Below are 19,807 nucleotides of genomic sequence, written 5' to 3' on the forward strand. Positions count from 1 at the left end.
AACCTTTAATCCCAGTGAGACGCGCCAAGTGCACCCAGTCCTTGCCATACCCAGCTGACGCCCATGGGTGGCAGGGCTGTTCCGGACCACTGGACGGGGGGGGGGGACGGACGAGCGGACTGCTCTCTGATTGGTCGGCTCGGTGCGCGTCCCCGTCGTCTCCTCCCGGTTTTCCTGGCATGACCTTTTCCCTTGGCAACCACTTCCTCCGAGCATCCACGGCCATCTTTAATTTTAACTCATTCATGAAAAGTTGTCTCGCTCATGTAAACACGCGCCGACCGACACGTTTGCGCACGAAGCTGCACCGACGGCGCTGTGTTGCATGTGGTTGCTTCTTTTCCCAGCGAGGAAGCTCCCCAAACAGAGCCGAGCCGAACCGTGCCGTGCCGAGCCGAGCAGCACCGCAGCAGGCTGTCCGTCCGCCGAGATTAAGTAAACAGCGAAAGCGTACGTGCATATTGTTCCCGTGCATCACGCGGGGGCACGTCTCCTCCGCTGCTCTCAGGCTGCTGTTTGCTCTGTAATCTCTTACACAAACTGTAATGAACTATACACGTGTGTGGAGACTAACGTGTTGCGTTTTTGGGACCGAAAGTGTGTGTGGTGCGTTGAGCTCCCGAAAGAAACAGCAGGTGGAGCGCTGCGATAAGTGCACGGATCATTGTGTGAAGGGCACGGCAGAGCACTCGCACTGCAATGTTGCTGTTGTTGTGCAAACATGCCGGGAACAGGGAAATGAAAGTGTGTTGTTGTTGAGTTGAAGCAAAAAAAAAAACTAAATACACTTTAAATGTTTTGATGTTTGTCATTCATTATGGCAGGATGAGAAAGAAGCAGACTGCCAAACAGAGGAAGACAGAGGAGACTACAGTAGTCCAGGAGTTTGTGGTGGAGAAAATAATACGCCGCAGAATATTTAATGGAAGAGTGGAGTACTTCCTGAAGTGGAAAGGCTTCACCGAGTGAGTGAGAGGTTGCGACAATCAGCAGTTTTCCTGCTCATACTCTGTGTGGTGTCATCTCTGTTGGGTGTGTGTGCATGCATGGTTTTAAAGTGTGCTCTCTCCTGCCTTTATTTACACATCTACAGTGCAGACAACACATGGGAACCTGAGGACAATCTGGACTGTCCCGAGCTCATCGAAGAGTTCCTGAGAAACAGCCACTACACTGAGCAGATTGAGGAAGAGCAAAGCGAACTAGGGTTCATTCCCAAAGAAGAAATGACGGAGCAGGAGACGGAAATTGTGAGTGTTTGAATGTCTGTGTTTTCCATGTTTATTTACAGGACTTCCTCACTTGGAAATCATATTATTAGAGCCCTTTTTATACGGTGCTTTTGTTGCTTTATGCTCAGAAAATTCGGGAAGTTTTTTCTCCCGGAGTCGGTTCATATAATCCCTCGATGCTGGCAGATTCTGTTCCTACTTTTTTGGCAGTTTTGTGGCTGAATATGAAACTAAATGGTGCGTGAAGGTGGTTGGTTTCGCAATTCCCCTGAAAGTGAAAGCTGTTCAATTTCCCTTTCTTTCACAATCTGCACGTACAGTGAAAATAAAAAGTCACAAGTCACAACCGGGCTACTTTCTTACACAGATTTGTGTCTTTGTGTTCTCTAAGCACTGCATGTTTGTCCTTGTCATCCTCCCCGCAGTCCTGTATGCAGTCTCAGCAGCAGGCTCGCACCATGCAGAGCAACAGCGACGTCCTCCAGCCAGATGATGAGCACTCAGACGCCCCCACTAACCTCAGCACTTACCTCGAGCCTGAATGCATCATCGGCTCCACAGACAGACAGGGAGAGCTCATGTTCCTAGTCAAATGGTAACTCTGCCGCTTCCCTGTTTCTTTACTCCATCCTTGAATGAATGCCAGAGGTTGGGTAAATGTTTGCACAATGGTAAAAGTCACAGTTCATATTTTAAAGCTGCAGCCTACAGGTTTAACGTCCAGCGGAGATGATGCAGCAGTTAGTGTCAGGTTTATGAGGTTGTTTCATCTTGTTTTTTGAGTGTATCATCTGTCAACTACCAACTATATAATGTGAACGTATCATTTACTAAGACACAAAGTTAGATGACGTCAACATTGAACACCTGACAAAACATTAATCAGATGAGTAAGTGATCAGGGAGAGCATCTCTGACGGCAGTGAATGTGCTGTGTAGTTTTAAAGAGGAACCGATTAGAAAAAAATGAATGTCAGTTTATTAGTCACGGGAAGTTCTGTGATTACCCTTGAATAATGTCTTGTGTGGCTCTGAAGGAGCCTTGTGAGGTTTGAGGAAATGACTCCTAGCTTGTCTTTGGAGACGAAAGGATTTTTGAGGGAACGCTTGTTTTTAAAAAAACAAACAGCAGGTGTGAGGAGATGTGGGTACTTACTATAAATGTGGAAACACCAGGGCGTCTGGCAAAAACGTTTAACCTGGCTCAACTTTCCCTGCAACACAAAGTCACCCAGCAAGCAGCTGCGTTGGCCAATCACATACCTGAACACACACATTCCTGGTAGATAACTTTGTAATAAAAAAGTATGTCCACCCGTTTTTAGTTTCAATTTGCACAATTTAAAAGAAGAAATACAAATAACAAGGATAACAAATTAAGAATGAATGAATGAATTATGAATACATAATTGAATATGGTAGACTAAAAATTTAAAAATATATACAGTAACAACAACAAAATAACAATAATATCAAACAGAAAATGTGATTTTATTTCTGTATTGACTCCCGAGCACCAGTAATATTACATGTCACTTAAAGTGATACAAAGCATGAATACAGAGACGACAACACAAAAGTTACCATTCCCACTTGTGACAATGAAAGATAAAATGGTTGCCTCTATGGTAAATTTCCAGAGTTGTGAAATCTTTTCTCACTTCTTAAACAGTTTAGTGGTTTTCAGTCTGATGAGCCTTCAAGATCATGAATCTGTTACTCAAACTGAACTTCCTGGATTGTTTTTGGTCTGAACTCCCACTGAGGAGAAGAAGCTTTTAGTTGCATTTTGAGAAGTCAGGTTGTCACAAGACCACAATTTTGAACTTAGTCACAATACTTGTATAAAAAAATTACATTCAATACGTCTTTTGACTCCACGGCAAAAAGAAAACAAAGTCCTTGGTGCACGAAAGAGAAGATTATGTTTTAAAATAAAATTAATTAACAACACATTGCTTGTACAGGAAAAAGTCACTGAAGACATCCCAACACAGTTTGAATAAAGTTAGCGTCTGTGCAGCCTTGGGTTGAAAAATTGATTGTAGATCTGTGGGTTTTTTTAATAGCTTCGGTACTTTGGATAATATCAAATGCGGGTATTATATAATTTATAACAAGTGTTATTTGCTTTTGACAACGTGAATGGGAAGTGGACGAACTAGCATTCTGGATTAGTTGGGTCCATGTAAAGCACGGCAGGTCTATTCATTTGTTCATTTATTAGCATCTTTCAAACACAGAGGCAATTCAAAGTGCTTTACATCAGGTGAAGAAAGACATTAGAACAACATTTATAACAATGAAATTAGATAAAAGTCAACATTACACAAGTACACTACTTAATAGCTGTATTACTCATTTTAAGTAAAAGAAATCTGTCATCAGATATTTCAAAACTACATTAATGAGAGATGAACTGTTCTCAGAAGCCTCCCCTCCACTGCCCTTTTCTGAACTGGCAGATGTGTGTTGCTGCTGAAACATTTTACATATATTAAAACTGAGAGGCGGCCATCTTAATGGTTTCCTTCTCCCGCATGTTCCCCACAGGAAGAACTCTGACGATGTGGCCCTGCTGGCGGCCCGTGAAGCCAGCGCCAGGTGTCCCCAGATGGTTATCGACTTCTACGAGCAGAAGCTGATGTGGCACTGCGGAGACGAGGAGCAGTGAAGTGTGTGTGTCTGTGTGTGTGTGTGTGTGTGTGTGTGTGTGTGTGTGTGTGTGTGAGTGTGTGTGCGTGTGTGAGTGTGTGTGTGTGTGTGTGTGTGTGAGTGTGTGTGTACAGAACTGATAAACAGCTGTGCTCTCGCCTGAAGCTTAGTTTAACCTCCATCAAGTGTCCTCCTTCAGCTGACATTAGAGGCACGCTGTGTGAAATTACGTCCCGCTGCAGGTAGACTCTCAGATTCTGGCAGGTGTGAGATCCTCGGCAGGGATGGGTCTGAAGTGCTCTCTGTCCTGTGGTGCTCAACGACAGCTCTGTGCCTTTGTGGAGGCCGCGATGGAGACTAAAACTAACCTTTGTGTGTAGCAGCCGATGTGAGGTCGGACTAACCTGTAGCAGCTTTAGTCTTGTGTAAGCAGACACAATCACTGTGGACATGTGTTTTGTTTTTATTGTTCTATAGTTATTGAGTATTTATAGTCCTGTTTTAGCTCCAAGGATCTTGGTTGTTTAGTATGTGCTCGACACTATGTAGGCAGAGTGAACTAACTGTACCTCCAGTCCATGTAGCTGAAGATTGTAGCCCTGTTGTTTCGAACGTTTTGGTTGTCTGAACACGTGTTGTGTGAGGTGTTTATAGCCACAGCCTCTACTGTGTCTTACTGTGTCTCTGTATGACCCTTGTGGTTTATGTGAAGCATTTAAAAAATGTTGCCCACCAGAAATTTCCCCAAATTTCCAATCAGCTGCTAAGTACCAAACGTTCTCTCCCCGTCTGTATTGAATTATAACAAGAATATTGAGTTTTTAAAACATTATGTGGTGCTTACAGAGTAAAGTCCTGGCAGAAATACTCGAAAGGTTTGTAGTTTTGCAACGCCAGAATAAATGTTGGCATTGTGCGTGACTCCAACCTTGGGATATGTTGAAACTTTACCACCTATGCGAGGCAGCTGGATTCGTGTGATCATCTTGCAAGGCCTCAAGGTACGCTGAACACACGGTGTTCTTTAAGGAACTTCTGGCAGCTACAAACGTGGCTTAGATTCAACAGCCAGCGAGAGAAGCGACGTGTTTGAAAACAACAGTGGAGGCTCCTCAAGATGTTCCTATAGCATCTGTTTGTAGAACTGTAGAGAAGAAAGAAGAGCAAAGAACAGCAATGAAAGCTTTTCTCAATGGAAAAGGTGTTTTCAACAGGCTACACTGTTAACACTCTCCTGCTGTTAGTCTGATTGGTTGGAAGTTAAGCCCATGGTAGACGGTGAAATACAGATGGTTCATCCAATCACCTGCCAAGTATTTTTTAAATGTGCCTGCCCTTTTCCAAACAATTTTGTCAGGTCATAGACTTTACGGTTTCTTTACGTCTCTGCATATTTCAACTTTACTTGTCTTTACAGTTCAGTTTTTAATTTTATGTTGCGACAACACTCTGCTGAAGGTGTGGCAGGTTGCAACACAAAAAATATCCTGACGGTTGCTAAAATAAGTTTTGTTGGTTAAAAACAGGAAGTGAAGCGTAGTCTCTGGCTTAGATGTCACGTCAACCAGCAACTCCTCTTACCCAGGGGAAAGTCGGCTCATATACATGCATCTGAACGTAATATGATACATGTTGTTAAAGTGTGAACATGATGCGTACGCATTTACAGTATCCAGGTTTTGAAGAAACATACATTGCCAACATTTTATTCTAGCCACTGGGCCGAGTATTTCTAAAGTGAAACTATTTCAATTTACATACATTGAAAATAACTTTTGTGCACCTGTGATGACTAATGAGATTGTTCAATGTAGCACTTTAGATACAAGACAGTCCAATTATGCAGGGCATTGTCTTCCAGTAATCACACAGGTCCGTGCACATGACACCTGTGTCCCGATGGCACTGTCCTGACTCGACATATCTCCCATGACTGTTAATGGGACACTCAGCTGAACCTTAAACCTCCTCAAACACTCCTGCTACTGAATTACTGTAACTGTTGACCATGGATCTGTGAAGTCTCTGTGAATAAAAGAAACCTTTTGTGAAGCTTTTCTCTAAAAAGTCTGTTTTTTTTGTTTTGTTTTTACTTCATTTGTCAGATGCTAAATCTTGAGGTATGAAACAAATGATCAGTTCTGATCTGACTTCAAAACAGTAGCTCCTGTAAGGGGCTGGGTGTGTTTTGACTGACTCTAAATGACCTTCAATAAACAATAAAGCGATAAGCAGCACTAAAATCATGTAGGCATGTTGGCACGTGTCATGCCAGCTCTGTTCAGTGATCAACAGGGAGTTTGGCTGAGTGGCGGGGAGGAGCTTATCTCAGTCTTGTGACTTTATTTTTGAAACCTTTGCTCCTGGACAATAAAAAGTGGAAATAAAAGGCACTATAGTGCTAAGCACAGTATTATCTGGCTGACTACCTTACAGGGACCCAAACAAGAGCACTTGGATTATGAGAGAAGAAAGTGACAATGCTGTGAGCCAGGTAGGTCTGAAAGTTAATTCTAATGAGATTTGTTTTTTAAAATCAAAGTACAGAAGCTTTAATTTGTGGTACAGCCTTAAAAAGCAACTTCTTATTCTATCCTGAGCAATGAAGGACATTTAGAGGATTTTCCTATCCTGATTCTTGTGTTGCTCATCACACTTCCTCTATCTGCCAATAAAAACTTCCCTTTTTCATAATACACTGCACTCAGTTCAGCGTCTCTCCTGCTTCCTCCATGCAGCAGATCGTCAGCGTCTGGGTGCGGGACCCGCGGATACGAAAGAATGACTTCTGGCATGCCTACATAGACTATGAAATCTGTTTACATGTAAGTAAATCGATAAAAGGAAGTTGTTTTTATCTCCACAATCAAACGGAGTTCGCTGCAATATATGTGTCACCTGTTTCAGACCGACAGCGTGTGCTTCACCAAGAAGATCTCGTGTGTGAGAAGGAGGTACAGTGAGTTTGTATGGCTGAGGCAGAAGCTACAAGCAAATTCTCTGCTAATGTAAGTACAGTATCTTGAGCACTTCCAGTTTTCATGTTATAAGTCATCTGCTTTGGTTCCTGTCGTTTTTAGTGTGTATGTGTGTCTTTTGCAGGGTACAGCTTCCAGTGCTGCCTCCAAAGAACCCCTTCTTCAGCCTGAACAACGGCCAACAGATCACTGAGCGCATGAAAGGGCTCCAGAAGTTTTTGGAAAAGTAAGAGTGACTTCACAGATCAATAAACGTGGACTTTGACATAGTGCAACACAAGCATAGCAAAACTGGTGAATCAGAGTTTCCACGAACACCGAGCCACATGACTGCTGCTTTCAAGGAAGCAATACAATATGCTGTAAACAACAATCTACATTGTTCTGTCCTGTGATCTCCAGCATCGTCCAGAACCCTCTGCTGTTGTCCGACAGCTGCCTGCATCTGTTCCTGCAGTCACAGCTCAGCGTGTCCAAGATGCAGGCCTGTGCTGCTGGAAGGACCCGCTACTCTGTGGCACAGGCGGTCAACGGTGGTGGCTTGAGGCGATTCCACTCAGAAGAGGATCTGCAGAAGGACCTCAGCATGTCCTGTGACTCTGACTCAGACAGGTATCATAATGGAGTCCAAAGATTCATCTTTTTTCCTTAAAAACCCGTCAGTAGAGCTGAAAGTCTATTACCTCTTAGGATAGAGTTCTGTTTGCATTTGCTTTGTCAACAGTGAGACAAAAAATGTGCTTTTAAATATAAACTCACTGATGTATTTTCCAGGAGAGATAATACGAAAACAATTTGATTCACTTCCCATCCCCTGTTTTTGCCTTTTGTCATTCCAGCTCGGAGTGTAGAGATCCAGAACCTCGGATTAAAGATTTGACGATAATCAAATCACAGAGCGCAGGTTTGCTTGATCTCATGGTAAGCAGCCAGGAGGAAACCCTCTGCTCCTCATCTGGTTCTACATGAACTCATCGTCAGCTCACTGGCAGGAATGTTTGGACCTGAGAGGAAGAAATCCGCCTGTTACTCTGTCATACAGCACTTTTAGCCATGTGGTTTCTCCTTATTACTACTCATAAAAAAGTAATGAGGTATTATGTTGTAATTCAGGCATCTTAGTTAGAAACATGCACAGTTTATAGTAATAAAAATGTACCTATATGATGAGTATTCTGTAGCAGTTGTACAGTTGTAGCAAAAATGTGCCTGAAGATGGCAGTGTTGTTTCATCCATCTGTTTGTATATTCACTTAATCCATGAACATATGCTGTAACTGTCCCTACTTACTTTATAAACAGAGGCATTGTGACTTATGCTCATTGACAGTGTGTTTTTTGCCACATATGTGCAGATAACAATGCAGTATCTTAAAGCAGCGACAGCCTAATGTCTCTCTGTGGCTGAACTCCCCTCTCCTAATAAAGAGTAAGGTGTGGGAAGCTTGTCATCTTGTGGCCACTGCAGTGCTTAGCAGTATGATGGGTAATAGGGTCTCTGCAGAGTTTTCACACAGCCCCCCTGTCAGGTTGTGTGGCTGGTAGGAGGTCCTGTGGGATCCCAATGGACTCGCTCCTGTCTGAGGAGGCTAGCAGGTAGACAGGCGACATTGCTCCCTGCTGAACAAAATGCCAGCTGCACTGACAAGCCACCTTTTCTACCTGTCTCTCTCGCTTTGTGTTTGTACGAGCCCGTTCACTACAGTCACATATCTCTGCATGTGTGTGTGCTGAATACATACTCCCACAGTGAGCAGCACCGTGCTTATGCAGAGGTAATGACCACTAAACAGAGAGAAGGCAGGCTGACATATCTGCACAGCTAATTAGATTAGCTTTGTCTCTGCAGCGGCTGTGATATTCATTATGAATTCAGAGCAGACAAAAGGCTCGTGTTGTGGAGAACAGGGAGAACAGAGAGGTGACGTCACCTCAGACCTGCTCTGCTCTGAGCAGCAGAACACTTTGTGACAGCGGGAAAGCCCACAAACTCAAATTGGGGGGTGGGACGTCTTCCCTTAGGATGTGTAGGTGTATATGTGTGGTCATGCGCATCCACATATGCTAATGCAGTATATGCATGTGTCTTCTTTGTCAGTGCTTAACAGTGTGGGGCAACATTACCCTGAACCTTCCAACACATTCACTCAGGCTGCAAGTGCTGCTTGCTTTGCTTCAGCTGGATATTCAAAAGAGGTTTAGGCCTCTTATACATCCAGAAAACACACCTAGGGATGTGGAAATGACAGCATTTTTACAAAAATCCGTAGAGCCCGATCGATCGCCAATGCTGATGCAGATATTTGGGATCTTTAGAGCCAATCTTTAGGGCTGGGTATCATTAAAAACAATTCTGTACCGATACTTTGACTTCGACACCAGTTCCTGAACGACCAATTTTATGAAATATGTTTTAACAGAAGATGACAGTACACATATAAGTGGCGAGCCCCGTGCAGTCTTTTTCCTGCATGGCTTGAGACAGCCAATCACCAGCACTATTGGATCTTGGCACAACAAGCATGCTCATGCTTATTGGCACACTGACACTGACGAGATGAACTCCTTAGATATTGAACTTTGGTATTGAATGACACTTTTCTATATTCAATATTATCGACTGATCAACTTGAATTTCGATACCCAACCCTGCCGATTGGTAAACATTGTTTGCAATGGTCCCTCAAATGGTTATCAAACACTTGTGACAAAGATATATGTGTAATGAAGGCAGGATATTTTACAGTTTAACAGTAAACTTTATTGTCCAAAATGACATCAGTGCAACACATATGCCAATAACGATATATAATAGACAAATATCGGCCAAGCCGTTTAACACTTGGGCTCCAAAGATGTGTGGACCTGGAAACCCATATACCTGTCCTACTATACAGTCAATGTTCTAACAGGCTCTTCTAATTTAAACATTCTTAAATTATAGTGTGTCACTAATCAGGCATTTCCCAGTGACAAGCATTGGAAATACCGCACTAGCTGTTCCACTGTCTGCAGTCACTCCGACTGAAAATGGTACTGTCACCTTCAGTGTGTTGTCACATGGCAATTTTGACTTGATTAGACCTATTAACCCAATTTAGTGGCATAGGGCGTCCACAAGAGTCTCAATTCAATTTTGAAGGACTTAAATTGGACAATAAAAAACCTAGACATGGTGGGTATTTTATGAGTCAATTCCAGTGGTTTTATACTAAATGTGTTTAAATGTGGCAATTTCTGGCCAAATAAATAAGTAAATAAAGCTCCAGCAGCTCACCACTCCCTCATCCTTCAGACCTTTATGATGGGAGATACATTTTTACAAAAATGAGCAATTAACTGAATAAATACAAATTTACAAATTAATTAAAACATTTTAGAGACGTTAATTTTGGTTTCTGGACCACACTTTATGAGAGTGGTTGGAGCTGTGTTGGCAGGGCTTGTGACCTCAGTATTTTTAAGATCTTGGCAACATTACAACCCTGGGGCAGCGAATGTAAGAGGCTGTTAAACATGCTGCAAATGTGTAGTTAGTCACACTACTTTCAGGAAGGGATTCTGTTGGGTTTTGAACCGCTGTAGATTGATAAATCACACACACATGTTTGCAAACAAGTCTCTTTAACAGTAACCCCTTTGTTTGTTGCTTGTGGAGGATTGAAACGTTTACATCGCTGGTTTTAGTTCGACCTGTCTAAGTATTGACTCCTCTTTTAATGGTCTGACTCTGGTCCAGTGGCTGTTAACCTTGAGCCACTGTAGCCTAGCCTGTCAGCGCGGCTCTGCTGCCATGACAACACTGACACGTTTAAGCCCATCAGATCGATTGGCTAACAGCTCCCTGCTCCATGTTGCGTGACCCCGAGGAGGTCAAATGCAGAGAAAACAGAGGGAGTAAAATCACTCTGTATTCAGGTTGGATATAACAGCGCAAGATAAAATCGCATTTTCACGATTTCCACAAATGCTTCTGCTCAGTTTAATCTAATTAGTATGCTTATTGTTTGACACATAAAACAGTAGAAGATAAGATAAAGGAAAATGGCCCCTGAGGGAGATGCCCATCTGCCTCAGACCAAGTCAGCATGTCTTTCTGCAGCGACAGCTCGAAAAAACCCCACCTCATGTCTGTGATCTCATGCTTGACTCACAAATACCAGTCGTGTAATTAAAACAGAGTCACAAAAAGGCACAAAAAAATCCATTTTACGTGTTGCAAAGAGCCAAATTGTCATACTCGAATGTAACAATATGAAATCCCAATCAGGGTTTGTTTACTGAGCACGCTGCACAGAGCCAAAAACAAATGAAAGTATTGAGGGAGATATGCTCCAGTGGAGGCAAATTACAGATAAATCAGAGGCTGCTCATGCATTTTAAGTGCCACATTATACAGAATCCATTAGTAGCAATAGGACTTCAGCACCACTCGAGATATTAAATCTCTTTGCCTGCAACTCTGTGGAACCAGGATGAGTCAATATCAGAGAAGACCAGCTGCACTGCCGATAGATAGGGGAAGAGAAGAGACCTAAAGGAATGATACACCAACAGCAGTCATATGATAAAGCCTGGAGATGCTGATGTGCGGCTTGTTATATAGCAAGACAATCATATTCAGCAGGGGCAGATGAAGGAGCAAGGTAAATGATCTGGACGTCCGGGGTTAATTGAATTGCTAATAACATACGCCTCGGCTCTGAACATTTTTCAAGGTCTCCCACATTTCATGCCAATACTGAGCGATGATTTACTGAAGGTCACAAAACTTGCACAATCTGACAGCCAAAAAAGGATTTTCAGACGTTAACATCTGTCCTTGTGGATGTGTGTGTCTCTGCCTTTGTGTGAGTGCAATGTCCTGACACCTGACTCTATCTGGTGGAAAAATACTTTCTTTTTCTCAAGGCTGAAACATTTTTCCTTGCCACTCAATTGTCCCAGATGGAAATGAGCTGACTTGTGAGCTATCCATCATTCATCAAACCCAACAGCCCCAGTTCCTCGCTGCGGTTCTGCATGGCTTCTACCTGCTATTTCCTCACCACATGCTGTCGCCTCATGGTGCGTGGATGTAGCAATTACTGGGAACGGCCGTGATCACTGTAGCAAGGCGAGCAACAGCTTCTCGTCTCCTGGAATCAGGGCTGATCAGCGTGAAAGCAGCTCCTCTGCTTTGAACACATGGGCCTGAGGGGGAAAAGGGAAACTGATTCAACACTGCTTCATCATTTCCTGAAATAATATCAGATGTGTTTTCCTTTAGAGCACACAGCTGAAAACAGATGGAGAAGGAAGGGCCTTGTGGTGAGACAACAGGTCTGCCCATAGTGTACCCAAAGGAATCTATATGGTATCTACTCATCTTTTTGAGATACGTCATAATGACAATAATGAAAACACTGGTAACCATTATCCCCTCACATGTATTCATTTTTCATTCACTATCAATGCTGTGATAGAAGAAGCTAATCCAGGGCTGCTGATAGTCTTACTGGTACCCAGGGCAAGCTGATCTCCAAGAGCCTCCTGAGCAGGTTATTTTAAGGGTTAGAGTACATTCAGACCAAATCTGGTGATGTGGGAGTGTCACTCCACGGTTGTGTGTGTGTGTGTGTGTGTGTGTGTGTTAAACTGATCAGTTTGCCAAAAGCTGAAGCTGCTATGTTGTTATGCTACTGGCATGCTGGTCCTACTAGTGATCGCTTGTCCTCATCGATGGATTAAAAATAACAGCAAACAGCCGGGATGCGAGGCAGATCATTACTGCAGTGTTTTAAACTGGAGCACAAATCCCAACCGAGTGATCACAAGTGAAACAGAGAAATGTCCGTTGTGTCCCTCTGTAGAATTTTGCCATGCTAAATAACATGCCCCGCTACCGGCCTTCGCAATGTGACGTGGGGCTGCGCTTCTCCGAAAGTTGAGTCGGTTTTAACTCTTGCACCGCAGTCTGCTGTGGGGTTTTTTGTGGAACCCCCTGCAGCCAGCACCACCGCAGCCAAAATGGACTATCCTCATTAAGATGAATGGGAAAACCTGCGTTTTTTTTCTAACAAATAGGTCCTTTAAGTACAACTGAATTAATATCAAGTTATTTATATGACCAAGAAGTTTATATAAGTTTATTTGTTTTGAATCATGATAAAATGACCTCAACCTCTCCTCTTAAATTCAGTCAACTTAAAATTTTGAGGGAGCCTGGACACTAACTTATTAAAATATTCCTTTAATACATGCTAAAACACATTTCTTCATATGCATTTTGTTCAAACAGGATACAAATGAGCTCAGACAGGACTGTGAGGACTCTAAAATGAAACATGAGTGTTGCAAGATACCTTTTTAATGTCTGTGATGCCTTTTGCTCATCCTTACATGAATGTGTGTCTTGGCACATGGGAGCAGCCCCTCTGTGTGTCACAAGATCATGTGTGAATAATAACGCCTCCAGATTAATGTCTTGTTAGAGATGAGGAACAGGTAGAGAGGGAGCCCTTCGGTCAGTCCGGTGAATGGAGAGCCCGGCGGTGGCAGTGAGAGGACGATGGTGGATGGAGCAACAAGGGGGGAAAAATGGAGGGGTAGAGGGCACCGTCTCTTGAGGCCTCTGTGCTTCGCTGCCAGTGTGTGTAAATCAGCAGGCAGCTCACGGCTGCAATGAGGTAGAAAATAAAAAAAACATAAAAATGTCCGAGTGAAATAAGAGGCAAGGAGAAATCTTTTATGATGAGCCTAAATTCTCCTTACTCTGCAGTAGATCCACTGGCCGGCTCAGCTTGTCTTCTCCAGACACCGTCCATCATCCCAGTGTCTGCATACAGCCACAAATTACTCAAATTACCCCACCTGCTATTCATGTAATACATATGTAATGAGTATCCTAAATTCACATGATTATCACTCATGGTATGTTAATAGGCCCATGTCAAATTCATTAATATGCACGTAAAATGACATGGACCGACAAGCCGAGATGTCTCAAGTTCTGCACATGTGGTTTAACACACATGAAGTCCTGGACTGAAGTTTAACAACTTATTTAAACTTCAGCTATTCAACATTTTTTCATCGTTCAAGAATGGAAGTTCATTCTTGACCTTTGAGAACAGAGTACAGTATATAACCAAAAACAATTTGAACTTTAAACTCTGCTTAATAGCTTTTGGAGCTCCATATGGTCTTTTTCTGGCATGAACAGGTTTAGGTGTCATCATGTTACCATATTGTGCCAGTTCTAAAGTTGAAATCATGAAAAGGTGGTGAGTGTATCTTTGAGCTTTATGTTGTTTTTCTCACCATTTAACACCAATAAAGTAAGGCCATCTTACTTACAGTGCTAATAAAAACTATTCAGTTCTCTTGGAAGTGTCCATATTTTATTGCTTTACAGCGCTGAATCAGAGAAGATTTATTGTGACTTTTTTGGCACTGATCTACAGAAAAAGATTCTTTAATATCAAAGTGGAAACAGATCTCTGCAATGTGATCTAAATTGAGTTAAGATAGAAACCCTACCTACTAACCCTACCCTAACCCTAAGAATGTACTCCCTTTAATAGCGTGTATCTAAATCATCATTATTAAACCTGGTTAGTCCAATCAAGATCAAGGATTTCTTTTTTAAGGGAGACCTGGCCAAGAATGGCAGCAACACTGAGTCACAATGGTAGGTGATATCTAAGTATAAAACATTTGTACACACGGAAACAACCTGGACTCAAAGGATTTCACCATAGTTTAGTCATGAGTCAGTGTCATCATGCATCACATCATCACAGCACAGGAGAGATAGAGATGCTACAAATGTTGGTCATATTTATTTATGTGATGTGGAAGAGAGTCAACAGCAACTGTCAGCAACATTACATGGCTATCAACTCTTACAGTGAGGCCTTTAAGTAACATGAGAGAATATCCAGCAGGCCAAGAAAGCCAATTCATCTGTGACATAAGTGCATTAGTCCAAAAAGATTTACAGTAAGTGAAAAGAAACAGTCGTGACATTATCAGCCACAAGTTGCACTGACAAAAGGGAACAGCAGAGAGTGACCAGCAGGAAAAAGGAAATATAGATATGATATATAATACTGTAATTAGCTGGTTAGCAATCAAAACCACAACCAAAACAGCGATGATTTGCACCAAGTTTAACTCTTTTGTCATGATGTGTGCAGTGGTCAGGATTACAAGAAAAATGTAGGATTGTCTTTTCCCGCAATTTGTTTGTTAACTCACGTGTTGAAATCTGCTTTTGAAAAGCCCTCTTAACATAACATTTGAGGAGAAGTATGAAAACCAAATTGTCAAATTACATTAGGACACTGAAGCTATGTTAGTCTCCCCACCACTTGTTCATGGTCACTCCGCGCTGACCAGCACATGTACTCTGGGCACTAAATTAGCTCAGGTTAGCTTGGCAGGACCTGAGCTTGGATACATACCAAAGCTGCCATGGCAGCAGTATGCTATATCCAGTGTCACAGTTCACTCAGCTAGCTCCTGTAACTCAACCCTCACACCTTTACTTCCTCTGTCAGGGGGCTGTCTTACAAAAAATAGCTGCTATATTAAGGCCTGACATTGAGATGGCACCTCAACCTATGTGGTCATAGAACCATGGACATTTAACTCTGTGGGGGGTAAAGAGATACAGAGAAGGGGAGAGATCAGTTTGGATGGGCAGTCAGTCAACTGCAGTGAGGTGTGAGAGGTACAGTGTGGAGAAAGGGTTGTAATTACAGTTAGAGCATCCGTGGCATCGCTGACCTCCCCTGATTACAAACTATCCTCCCAGACCATCCAGGGTCATTACTCACCTCACTAACTAGTAGAGTAAATCAGTGGCGGAGCGCTGACCTGATATTAGAGCCGCAGCCACAGAGTAAACAGGGCCAGAGTACGGAGGCTGGATCCTTATAAATAATGTGCGAGGAGATGGAGCAGGAGCGCGGCGTGGGAGATGTTTATAGCAGGTGGACAAACACCTGTCACTTTGATAAGCCTGATTTATCCTGAATGACATGTCAGCACATAGCTTTGCCCTGCCTGACAGCCAGGGCGTCAACTCCACACCCTGGAACATGAGACCTGTTTGTAACAGTGATGCGTACAGGAAGTAAAAGATATGACCAGTGAGGGAATGTAACTGAGTACATTTATGCAAGTGCTGTACTCAAAGGTGCGGTGTGCACTAGGATTTTGTGGCATCATGCAGTGTGTTTGCAGATTGCAAACTTGACTCCTCTCATATCACCTATTGGTGGCTGCTTAAAAAGCATGAAACGTGAAAGGCCCCCTTTGGAGCCAGCGTTTGTCCATTCTGGGCTACTGTAGAAACATGGCTCCCTCTGTAGATATAAAAGACTCAGTAAGAAAACAGGGACACAATCTAGACATGTAAATGTCTAATTTACTTTTACTTTTGATATTTAAGTACAATTTTATATGAGATACTTCAAGACTTCAACTCAAGCACTATCCGTACTGCTTACTTTATAATAATACAATATTATAAAGTAATATTTTATTTCTACTTTAAATATTTACTTACATTTTAGTATTTTAGTATGCCTTTTGGGTACTTTAAACAACACTGGATATGATGAACCACATCAGTGTAAAAAAACTCAGCTGAGACATCGAGTTAGCTTTTGTAGGGGGGCTGATGGTGATGATTTCAAGGCCAGAAACGGGACTTTCAGAAAGTGGAGCCACTTGTGTTTCCTCTCCAGCTCTTGGGACATACAGGTCTTCAGGTAATCTTTTTTAAATTGTTCAGTTTATTTCTCAGGGACAATGCATATTAACAAGCATTGCGGTAAATACGCCAGAATTAGCCAATGGGCTAGTTTTTCATCTGCAGTCCCCGGCCAGGTGTGAAGTTGGCAACCTAGAGTCAGCCTAAAACCAGAGTACCAAGTTCAAAACAACAATGATGATGTAAGGCGGTGATTTTTAATCCTGCCCTGCATGTGGTGGAAGTTTCCAACATACCTGATTCTAATGAATGGGTTATCAGAGCTTGATGATGAGCGGATCATTTGAATCAGGGAAACATAAAACACACAGGGCAGGGGGCCACCAGGAACAGGATGGAAAAACACTGATGTAATGCATGTCGATTACAGGGGAAGCAGAATGCAGACATGGGCAGCAGTAAAAGCAGAGCAAAAAGCAAAAACAAGCAACACAACAACAAACAAACGCAAGTAAGGACGGACATGACGCACAAATTAGTTAACAACTGAGCAAAAACAGACATAAGCAGACAGACATGAGCAACAGGACAACAGTAACACTAATTCAGGTCAAGTAACCGGCAGTTTAGCAGCAACAACGACAGACATTTAATGATGAAGGTATCCAAACTATTGCTGACATATTTGATGGCTTATATCACATGTTGTTACATACACAGTATGTAATGTCTACCACTAGGGGTCTGTCAATCAAAACAAAACAAAAGACATGAGGAGCGTGGGATCATGGGAGTTGTAAACAATGAACATCCATCTATGTGACTGGCAGATGTGTTAACTGACAAGGTAAAGTTTATAAGTTTCTTTCCAACTTTCTCACTCTCTCTAAGAAGTTAAAGCAGCCGCCACCAAATGAAATGCACCGTTACCTTGAGTAAAATCACAGATCTCTCTGGGTTGGAACATCTCTGGAAACATTTGGGACAATGACCTGAACAAAATACAACAATGGTGTAGTTGTTTTTAGACATTTGAATGCAGAAATCTTATATCTTTAACTGTTTTACTTCCATGTACTGCTTTAATTTAAGGCAGATTAGCTGAAAGCAGATTCTTTTTTAGTGGGATAACGCGGTTTCCTCTTGTGACTCTCTGCAGCTCGCAGAAGGAAATGAACAAGAAAAAAAGTGCAGACTTTGGTAACATGAAAGAGGTGGGTGTGGCGCTTGTGATAAATGACCCATCTACACCCACATTTACTGGCCTGCCACTAACTCTGGTCTTCCACTCGCAATATTACACATAAGATACTGAAAAATCATTGAAAGGAGTGAGATTTTAGCCTCAAATTCCAAAAAATATGAATTTCCAGAGCAGCCTGTCATGATCTTCGTTAGCCTTCACTTTAAATGCATCCTGTCTTCTCACAATGTCATAAGCCAGCTGAGGAAACCTTAATTTGTCAGCTGCCGTGAGTTACGTTAACAGAAACTGACCTCAATTAAGAGTGACTTGCATTTAAAAAGTGTCTATTTCGGATTTTAAGATTTAGACCACGGGGGGAGAGGCTTTAATGGAATGCTGACAGAGGGCCAGTTGGAGAGGTAATACATTTCCTGCAAAATGCCAGGGGATACCACATAAATAAAGCAGTGTTATTCCTGACAGAAACTCTCTATGAAGCTGTGCTGTGATCTACAGCCGAGTGACCCGGTTAAAGAGCAGCAGAAACAGCTGACAGCTTGATCAAGATCACCTCTCTAAAGTGGTATAGATCAAGTCTTTAGCCTTCTCACCAACCCCAGGGGTGACGGTATGAAATGGTGATGGTACATGATGATACTCAACAAAGACGAGCAGCTGTCTGTGCGATATTAGTGTGAAGATATTGTCCTGAGAGGAAGCTGTGCATTAGCAGAGGATGGACAAGTTATAATTGTTGAGCTGTGTACGAATTAACATACCTGAGTGCCTGATTGTCAGCATAAAATGACTGTGAATGTGTCCTGTCCTGAATGGAAATGTGTTTTATATTTCCATCATCTTTCTCAGCAAATCCAACTTTATTTATTATTACTCAGCAGCTCAATCTATATATATTTGGCCGGTAAAAGTGTATCTTTATGGTCGCAAGTATTAATTAGTGATATTCTGGTATCATTAGTGTAATTTAGTGCTCGCTAGATTAATGGCCCCCTGGCATTTATCTATGAAACATTATATCTTGATGTTAAATTGCAATAAAAGAACCTGTATATTCTGAGGATATGGCTGTCCAAATGTAACGTGGGGGGATGGGGGTGTAGTTGACATCCATTAAGGAAATCCTTTATTGGCACATAAAAATGAGAGGCAATATTTAGCCTTACTTGCCTTTGGCAACCTAACCCACAGCCTAATATCACAGGGAGGACTATTAGGGGGAATACCAAGCTCAGTCAGAAGTAAAGAAATAGTTGTGTTTATGTTTTAAATCCAAAATTCAAGCTCAAAATGTGTTTAAAGTCTTTTATAATCAGCCTTTATGATGGAAGTACACACACTCAGTGTCAGTAATGCTCACTGACTGAATATGTCATATTGTTTCACTCCTGCTCTAAAACAATGCATTTCCTCTCTATATCCAATGTAGTATATTCAATAACTAATTATGGTAATTCATTACACCTCCAATTAGCAGAGAGGCTTTATCGCTGCACTATACCGTAAAGAGGAGGATTTATGTTGGCTTTGAATGTCACCCAGAGGACAGAGGACGAGCTCATCACTCAACAGGAACAAAACAGAGAGACAGGAGCGAGGAAAAAAATAGAGGGAAGAGGGAGGAAAAAGATACAGTGAGTTATTGGTTAATGACCACATTTTCCTTCCCATTTTCTCGCAACCTTGAGGAAACCTTGACAAGGCCCCTTTTGTCTGCAGCAAACCAAAAAAAGTAGCGTTTTACCCTAATAGATAAAATTCTTGTACAAGTTTGGTATTTCAGTGAGGAGGCTGTAAAAAGATATGTACAGTATGTATGTAACCTCGGTGGAATATGCCCAGCTAACGCCACCCCGCCTGCTGTCAAACAGCCCCTCAGAGGGTGATAAGCATCCCTGCTATCTGTGTGGGTGGCTGTCTTATTAGTGCACCTCAGGCACGCAGCACAGCCAACCATCTGCCACGCTGTGATCCTCTGCCCAGCAAAGTCTCTCAGGTGTCATAAAAAAAAAGCCCAGTGTCCCTTTGAAGCTTG

The 19,807-nt window shown here is 42.3% G+C and overlaps 2 protein-coding genes across 4 annotated transcripts; both read left to right on the plus strand.

Annotated features, from left to right (window-relative positions):
- Positions 1-204: 204 nt before the first annotated feature.
- Positions 205-5,939, plus strand: cbx3b (chromobox homolog 3b). Of its 2 annotated transcripts, none has more exons than XM_084357039.1 (5): positions 205-435; positions 825-965; positions 1,094-1,250; positions 1,658-1,827; positions 3,786-5,939. In XM_084357039.1, exons 1-5 carry the CDS (start codon positions 326-328, stop codon positions 3,904-3,906), a joined length of 699 nt encoding a protein of 232 aa, XP_084213165.1. In that variant the 5' UTR covers positions 205-325; the 3' UTR covers positions 3,907-5,939. The 2 variants fall into 2 exon arrangements, with proteins under 2 accessions (XP_084213165.1, XP_084213166.1); XM_084357040.1 differs by having other exon boundaries at positions 312-450.
- Positions 5,940-6,326: 387 nt separating this feature from the next.
- snx10b (sorting nexin 10b) lies at positions 6,327-8,182 on the plus strand. Of its 2 annotated transcripts, none has more exons than XM_084357562.1 (6): positions 6,327-6,381; positions 6,626-6,712; positions 6,795-6,895; positions 6,990-7,091; positions 7,268-7,477; positions 7,705-8,182. In XM_084357562.1, exons 1-6 carry the CDS (start codon positions 6,349-6,351, stop codon positions 7,832-7,834), a joined length of 663 nt encoding a protein of 220 aa, XP_084213688.1. In that variant the 5' UTR covers positions 6,327-6,348; the 3' UTR covers positions 7,835-8,182. The 2 variants fall into 2 exon arrangements, with proteins under 2 accessions (XP_084213688.1, XP_084213689.1); XM_084357563.1 differs by having other exon boundaries at positions 6,327-6,372.
- Positions 8,183-19,807: the final 11,625 nt, after the last annotated feature.

Source organism: Pagrus pagrus (genome assembly GCF_965226575.1).
Source record: "Pagrus pagrus genome assembly, chromosome: 7".
In the NCBI taxonomy this organism is placed as follows: domain Eukaryota; kingdom Metazoa; phylum Chordata; class Actinopteri; order Spariformes; family Sparidae; genus Pagrus; species Pagrus pagrus.